Source organism: Neodiprion virginianus, chromosome 5, assembly GCF_021901495.1.
Source record: "Neodiprion virginianus isolate iyNeoVirg1 chromosome 5, iyNeoVirg1.1, whole genome shotgun sequence".
Taxonomy (NCBI): Eukaryota; Metazoa; Arthropoda; class Insecta; order Hymenoptera; family Diprionidae; genus Neodiprion; species Neodiprion virginianus.
Genome location: NC_060881.1, coordinates 28,281,083 through 28,289,919, shown reverse-complemented (window position 1 = coordinate 28,289,919; position 8,837 = coordinate 28,281,083). Strand labels below are relative to the sequence as shown.

General features: G+C 47.0%; 1 protein-coding gene across 1 annotated transcript; it reads left to right on the top strand.

The window, feature by feature from the left end:
• Positions 1-1,030: 1,030 nt before the first annotated feature.
• Positions 1,031-3,483, top strand: LOC124305303 (luciferin 4-monooxygenase-like). The gene is made up of 3 exons (XM_046764555.1): positions 1,031-1,352; positions 1,411-1,618; positions 1,692-3,483. The coding sequence occupies exons 1-3, from the start codon at positions 1,158-1,160 to the stop codon at positions 2,954-2,956; spliced, it is 1,668 nt and encodes a 555-aa protein (XP_046620511.1). The 5' UTR covers positions 1,031-1,157; the 3' UTR covers positions 2,957-3,483.
• The last annotated feature ends 5,354 nt before the right edge of the window (positions 3,484-8,837 follow it).

Sequence of the window (8,837 nt, the reverse complement as noted above, 5' to 3'; positions counted from 1 at the left end):
CATAATTTCTGTCTTACCTGGACACTTGATTCCGACAAAGCGAAAAATGCGCAGAGAACAGGCGTATAACGATTGGTTAGAACTTTTTTTCGAGAGTTAAAAACTGTGCCTTTTGATTCGTGTACTGATCAGGTACGTAGGCACCTATGAAACCGAATAACGTTATATGGTTAATCTGGTTTAATCAATGCACCAGATATTAAATAGAAATCCCTGATTATAAATTTGTGATTCCCGGACCACACGTAGATAAGCCTATAATCATCTCTTTTCCGGCGTAGATCGATCATTCGCCGGAGTATAAGATTAACAATAAGTCAAAGTATAACTCGTCACCGCAACTACCATCCGGATTCGACTCAAAGGATTGAAATGTCTGCTGGAATAGTTTCCGCACTGTCATTCTCACACTTTATCTTTCACACGGAGAACCTTACGAACTGGACACCCTCTAAGCATCGTGACCCTGGCTTTTAGGCGATGGAGTATAAGGGTAATCGACGATGCAGGGTTACGTGCGACCCTTGGTAAGACGCGCGTCCAGCGCAACTGCAATACCGCTGGAAATGGAGCATGGATGGCGAATGGGCTCTCTTAGTGGACACGCGGGGCGCCCTGATGGCCATATCCCTCAATTCGTGGGCACTTCTCATTCCGATGTTGGATCCGCTCGAGTGGCAACTGTTTGAATTCACCTCGGGAGAGTGTTTCGGTTAAAAATGAAGGTCAGTAGTCGAGGAGCGCCGATGCTGCACCCCCTGCAGAAAATTTCATCTGCAATCGGTCCGTCTTATTTATTGAAGCTGGAAATTACTCGACGCTCGAATTTCTGACGCATGGAGAAGTAATGCATCACAAGGTTGCGGATGGATTAACGTTTCGAACTTGACGGAAGCATTTACTTATAGTAACGTCAAATTGCCGATGCGGATTGGATGGCTCATTATCAGTTGAACCCAATGAAAGATAATCGAGTGAAACATTTATCGCCCACTCAACAAGCCTCTCCAGATTTACGATCAGTCAACCTTTAGAGTAAAAGCTTGCTGGGTGGTCCCGACGTTCCTCCAGGAATTTCCTCCCCCAATCCCTGGGCGTCAAGTACATACCGCTGCAAATATCACATCTCGAACGTCAGTAGTAGACGCTTTATCACCATGCCGTCGTGCTTCAGCTGCCTTGTTCCAAATCCGGTTCGCAAAACTGTGGCGAACGGTGATACGAATAGCATCGACGTCGAGAGTAAGATACTGAGGGCCCCGGCTCCAAACTTTCTAGTCCCACCGCCGAGAACAAGTGTCGGAGAATACATCCTCCGGAAGTTCAAGGCATCTCCGGACTTCGTCGCACAGGTAAGCGAATCGCTTCTTTCTTTCTTTGAACACCGGTGATCGAGGGTGTCGTATACAGGTCGATGCTGTAACCGGTGTCGAGGATACTTACGGCCAGATGTTGGACCGCAGTGTCAGAACGGCGATCTGGCTAAGGAACAAGGGCATCAAGGCCGGGGAAGTTGTCGCAATCTGTACCCATAATCACTGCGATACTGTGATACCGATGTACGCTACTCTCTACTGCGGTGGAGCCGTCGCACCCTGGGATCCGATCATGAACTGCAGTGAGTATCGACTTCCATGACCATCTTTTCGCCGTGGCATCACCGAATGCTCCATTGATTATCCTTTCCGCAGAGGATCTCAAGTACATGAACGGGATGTCGCAACCAAGGATTGTATTCTGCGACGAGGAGTCCGCGTGCACGGTGCTCGTCGCTCTAAGGGAGTCTAACAACGACGCTGAGGTCGTGGTATTCGGAGAGCATTCAAAGTGCACGTCCTTTCGCTCCGTGCTGGATCTCCACACGGATGAAGATGTGGAGAACTTCAAATGCTCGGAACTCGAAGACGATTCCCAAATCGCCCTGATCGTTTGCAGCAGCGGAAGCAGCGGGCTGCCGAAGGGGGTCGAGCACACGCACAGAACAGTCCTGCTCCAGTTCGGCGCGGTTAGGCTGCTCAATCTGGAGAACAAGACCTGCGCGGTGTTCTCGTCACTTTACTGGATATCCGGTCTGATCGGCATGTTCCTCTGCGTGGCAGGCAACATGAAGCGGGTGATAACACCCGCGTTTGAGGAGGACTTCTGCAGCCAGCTGGTAGAGAAGTACAAGATCAACTGGGTCCTAATGGGCTCGAGCATTCTCATTAGGTTGATATACTCCGGGTGCTTGGAGAAGTACGACATGTCTTCACTCGAGAAGATATCCGGCGGGGGTGGCGTCATTACTGCCGATGCCTTCGGGAAGCTCAAGGCCGCTCTGCCTCAGACTATCGTCATCCTGGGATATGGGATGACCGAACTCGGAGGAGCCGCCACCATCCAGGACGCCAATTCCAAGCCCGGATCCTGCGGACGTCCAGTTTACGGCATTGCCTGCAAAGTGATCAACTGCTCGACCGGAAAGATCCTAGGTCCGGATGAGGTCGGAGAAATCTGCTGGCAGAGTCCGTGCATCATGAAGGGCTACCGAAACGACCCGGAAGCGACCGCGGAAGCCATTGACAAGGACAAGTGGCTACACTCCGGGGATATCGGGTACTATGACAGCGACGGTCTGATCTACGTACTGGACAAGTTGAAGGAGATGATCAAGTACAGGGGGAACCAGATCGCCCCCGCTGAACTCGAAAGCATAATAATGAAGCACCCGGGAGTCAAGGAGTGCGCCGTCGTTGGCAAGCCGGATAAAATTGACGTTGAACATCCCGTTGCCTTTGTCGTTAAAAATCGGGGTGCCGAGGTCACCGAGAAGGATATCGTCGATCTAGTCGCTTCCGAAGTCATCGAAAGGAAACGGCTGAAGGGCGGCGTCAGATTCATCGATAAAATGCCTCTGACTCCGAGCGAAAAACCGAAACGCACCGTTCTTAAGGAGATACTTAAGAACGAGGGGTAGATACCGAAGTACAGGAAACGGAAGATGGATAACCTTTTTACCGAATTATTTGTATGCATTGTGTGTGTGTTTTATATATAGATGAACGACTTGAGATTGGATTTATACGTGTTTAGAATTAGGCTACTTGTAATTATCATCTTTGACTTTGAAACTTCTACTTCAGTGGTAACTCCTTAGCTCACAGACATACCAGTTCTCTCCCTTTCGCATACGAAAAATACAATATCGCATACTGGCTCATCTTCGCCCGATAATACCCCTTTCTGACAATCACAGTATCTGATTCATTAATGGCCGAGGTGCGAAATACGGTTTAACAATTCGTAAATATACGTTAACCATATTTTATTTGACTGACGATGAGAATAAAATTAGTTGAATAATAATGATAAAATTCAATTGATCACATTAGCGTACGTAATGGATTGATCGTTTCTGTCAACGGTTATACAGATGTTTCAATCGATGGAAGAAAAAAATTTCGAGTCGTTACGAAATGTTCTTGGTCTGTTGATTATGTGATTTGTCAAAGTAAATACTGATACTTTATCAACAGATCATACGAGACAGTCGTTACTCAGATGATCAGGATCAGTGACGGAAGTGTCTGTTTACTGTTGATCAATTGATATAAATGAACGCTTTTTTTATCATCCTTATCATTCCTTACTCTAAACAACGATATAAATAACCAAGTGCAGATCATCAGCTTCACGAGTATAATCAAATGTGATTGAATCACGTAGAGATTACAGGGGGAAAAAATCTGATGTGAGATTTTTTTCAAGGCTGCGTCGTGGTTCCGGTTCACATAATCCAAAAACGGTTGTACGGAGTTCGGAGTAATTGCAGGGCTAAAATCTGCTGTGAAAATCAGGGAACCCGGGGTTTCGGCAGCCCCTCTTCGTGCCCACATAAAACTGCCCTGAGTTAATTAAATCAGCATTAATCACTCGGTTGCGTGAAATATGCACACGGGGCGGATTTAAGCTGGGTAAATTGTGCGGGTGAGTGCGTGCGTACCTTCCTTCCTTCACTCGTGCGTGGATCATGTTGGATACCGTCGGCTTGGGATCCCGCCGTTCAACCCCCAGGGTGGGGCTGGAATTTATTGCTCCGATTCCTGGCGCTGCGTAGACAAATTTTTTAATCTATAACCACATGTATCGTTACCCCTGTCTCTCAATCTGCACTTGACAAACGCGTTTCCATACCCTATCATCGATCATCGATCTCCAGTCTCCTTCCTCGTCGCTTCGGTCAGTTCCGGCTTGGCCTGATATCATTTTTTCTCTCTTCAAGTACATTCACGGTAAACACGTGAGATTTTTTGATAAGCAGTTCCAACCACGCCACCATGAAGCTGATTGAGACCTCGCACGGGCTGATGAAATTCTGTGAGCTCATGCCATCTCAATTCCGTAATTCGACAATGGGCGGACGGTAGTGCGACTCTATTGCACGGATGTGGATATGAATCTGGGAGTGATGAGAATGAGGATCGTATGAGCGATCCAATCATCGGGAACTCGTGAGGGTCTCTTATTCACATCAGGGTTGTTACGAGCCTCGAATCTCCGTATAACTGGCCTCATTATTTATGCTGATCATTATTTTGACGGGGCCCATCGGGCACCGTCCATCACTCTCCAATCTACCTTTTATTAACCAAACCTCGATGCATAGTCAGGATTTTTACTAGCCGAGCGAAAGAGAGAGAGAGAGAGAGAGAGAGAGAGAGAGAGAGAGAGAGAGAGAGAGAGAGAGAGAGAGAGAGAGAGAGAGTGAGGCTCGTGACGATCTCCCTCCATCCCGCGACTCCCACTCCGGCCTAGGCAACTCCGATATCATAAATCTACCGAAAAGAAGAACTTTGGAAGAGAGAGAGAGAGGGAAGACGGGAATGACGTTATTAATTAGACGGTCCTCCCAGATTACCGGGAGAGGAGTCAATTTTAATTAGACTCACCTAAGGCCTTTTGTCCAATGAAAGTGGCCGAACAAAGCCACTCGCCTTTCTCTCTTTCCTCTCCCCTCCACCCCGCAGGCTTGCGCAAGCCGGAGGCAAACCCTGCATACCTACACACAAGCTTCGTTCATACTCCGGGTCAACTTGAAATCTCCATTGTTTTTTCTCCTCCCTCTTCCACATCTACTTCGTGTTTTTTTTTATTCTTCACCTAGTTCCTTGCTGATCGCTTCAGGACTCTTCCTCGCGTTATAACGCCCAGGGGTGATTGATGGGTGGCGGGAAGTGCTGCCTCCAGGTACCGCCCGACCAAACTAATTTATAAAACCATTTATATTCGGGTCAATCGCTTCAGTATTACGGATCAAGGCCATGGCACCTGAAGAAAACCGTCCCCAGGTAAATGACGAAGCCCCGTGGTCGTTTCATCGTTAAGTATTATTCACAAAAGGTCAAAAGCTGCAGCTGCGAACCCTTTCCGTGGCGATTCGCTATTCCAGAATTACATCTGTTCTGGAAAAAAATAACACTGCGGAATAATGCTTGGTATGTTTTGAATTTTGAAATGATCCAGATTCACGGGGCGATCGATAGCCGTCTAATGGGTTCGAGACGCACCAACCTATCGTTTTACCGTTCTTCCACACTGCATGGATGAGCTGAGTATAGAGAGGAGCAGCAGCTGCAGGCGGGCGAGCTACAGTCGGATCGATTGGCCGCGCGCGAGGTAAAGATCGAAGCCCGATCATATTTAGAGGATCAGATTCATTGGTCGAGATTGCGGATGAGCCGAAGGTGTTTTTCGGGGCGTGGCAATACCGTCCGCCTGATTACCACGAGTCGCGGTCAGCCAGAGCGGTGAGAGTTCAAAGAATCAAAGAGAGACCGGCTTTCGAGAAATTGCTCAAGATTCATCTCCACCGATAGGGGATATTCCGTATGAATATTAAAACTCGGGTATAAATGCGCGGCGCCATTTTGATTCCACCTCGCGCTTTCGGACCCATCTTACAGAAACAAAACAGCTCGGTTCTGATCCGCTTCGACTGAAACCTGCGAGGAATAAGTGATACGACAGTAAAACACAGTTCCGGGGTACTTCGTCCCTCTGTTTGGCCTCGATTACGACCATAGTCATCTGGAGCACCTGACCCCCACCTCTCTTACCGACCGGTGAATTTGTGCGGTAGCGACAGCATCGTGTGAGCGTAAACGCCGTCTTGGACTAAAGACGGCTCTAGGATGTTGTAATTCAAGCGATTTGGGCGTCGGTGCGTGCCGGCACGTAGCACGTGTCTCGATGCTCGTGAGTATCAAGATATGACTCATTATACCGGGGTGAATTTCTATCGGTGTACGGTAGGTAAGTCGGAACTCGGGCGTTCGCTCGAATTATCCACTGCGCGTTATACACTCGAGTCGATGTCTGTAGGGCGAATTACACATGCGGGGGATACCCGACTCGCCTAATGCTTTTCTAATAACTCCATTACGATCCTTATACGGGGCTTCGGTTTCACCCGTAGGAAAATGAAATTAAGTGGACGTTCCCTGGTCGTTATCCGGAAAAATGCGGCCACTTCAAATACCGAATTAACCGTCCCGCCTCGAATTTCTCACCCCACAACGCCTGAATTCAGTCTCATGCGTCCGGGACATTATCATTACTTCATCGCAGACCCACATATGTCGTCGGCATTCAACCCCCGAATTATTCCACTCTGATGTCGGTCGTTCCAACGCATAAACCACCCTCGCGAATCCACAAAGAGTCTCAAATACATCGAGTAACCTCTCTTCCAATTGAAGTTCATGTAAATTCAAGCTTACGTGAGTCTATAAAACATCTCGATCTGACCTGGCGAACACGTGACCGGTACTTGAATTCAAATGAATTCAAATGAATTGAATCAAGCTGTCATCAGTGGTACCCTGCACATGCAGCTTTCTGTTTTTAGCCTCGTACACCGAATCATTGCGACATCTCGACGTTGACAATTTTTGTTGAGAGCCTTCTTTGCTTGGAAGTTTTGAGAATGCATCCTCGGTTATTTGACCGTTTAAACAATTGATTTACTGCGTAGAGTCACGTAGCGCGATATGGAATCTTGGCAAAGCATAATAGGCGATACGTGCCTGAATGCGTAGGTATCTCTTCTTCGCGGGTTCTTTAGCGGGTATTTCTTTCGGTTCCTACAGCCGATACTTACACGCGCTCATGCCACGCACACCGTCGAATGCGGACAGGGGCTTCCATCCACGCTCCAGGCTTCCACATGCCGTATATATTCTACCGGCCGAGGTGTTGCCGGCGAAGGTATTAATTGGCGGATAGCTCGACCGCCTGTGATTAGCCCGTGTAGCCGACGCCACCTCTGATCCCCTCGGGTTCTTCTTCCTCCTCCTGATCCTGGCTAGAAACTGCAGCCACCCATCAGCCATCACCAAACCCTCCAGCGCATACTCTGCAACACGACTCTCTCTATTATACTGGGTGGCGACTATTGTCACGCCGTTGGAACGCAACGAGCTTTTCCCAAAGCATTATGTCCACGCGTCGTTGGGTGTATGAAAAAAATCTCCCGGTTCTCGTTACCTCGTATATTTTTTTATTCCAAGAGTATCTACGTCCGTTAAGTATACCGAATGTAACGATTTCGCATATGCCGAGTTTGCGGAACGTGATGGAAATTGAGACGTAGGTAGTTGGATTTTAGGCTTCAGGGAATCCGGGCGGGAGCGAAAAAATTTATAAAATCATTTCACCTATATACACGGTCGTTTCACTCGGCCGGTTACTCGCTCGGCTAATATACAGCTGGACAGCCAGATACGCGGCCAGTTACGAACCAGGCGAGATAATTACAGAGCGCTGTCGGACCGCTAAGTCAAACAACCTAAACATCAGTCTGTTCCTGCATAGGCGCCTCCGTCCGGGGAATGCGGTATGAAACCTATACTCAAACCTTGGCTCAAACCGCATTTTTTCACTCTTCTTTGACGAAAAAGTTCAGGTAAAGAAAAATTCGGCCCGACCAACTAGCTGAAAAAATATCTATGATCATTTTGGTCGAAGCGTGAAACTTGGCTGCAGGGTGAAAAATTTTTGTGTACAACTAAAGTGTAACTCATTTTTCGACTGTGGCTGTGAATAAAAATAATTGTTATAACCGTTTTGTTCCAAAGTTTTCAATTTCTCAACAATTCTGATTAAAGTCTGATAATGTCGATAGATAATAGTATCGACAATTTGTGGAGATACTATACTTTGAATGGATGAAGTTTTGATATCGAAAATAAGTACAAATTTAAAAAAAAAAAAAAAACTGAACCGGTAGTTGTTCAAAATTCAATTGAAATTCGTCTGAAACTATCGAAACTACAAAAGTTTGAGCCGACGCATAAACCACTGCTGTTCATATCGCAAAAAAAAAGTGATGAGTAATTTTTAAAAACCTGTTCTCAGTTGGAAGATGTTTCTTTGACATTCAAAGACACGTGTCTCTATTAATTATCGTGTAGTTTGCAGCTCTTCTCGCATTTCCTGCCAATTGCACGCCTATTTTACAACCGATGTTCTAAATTTTCATAAACGTCTGTAATTCTGACAACGTATATTATCAGGGTGTCAGTTTTCAATCAGTACGTAACATTTCCTGCAATTAATTCCGTATTACAACGCTGTTCGTTATTGGCGATGCAATTTCGTCTCGGGTGGTAAGAATTGCGGTATAACGTGAATTCGGGCTCTCATACGGTTGACACACCGGGCAAATAAGCGATAAGTTGTAACAATACTCTTGACATACGCCACTGCGGGTGAGATCCTGCGGGATGGGAACTGGTTTTGTGGTTGTGAAAACGCGCGAGTCCATGTATGTAGAAATCGGTAAGTGTGAGTGCGAGGAG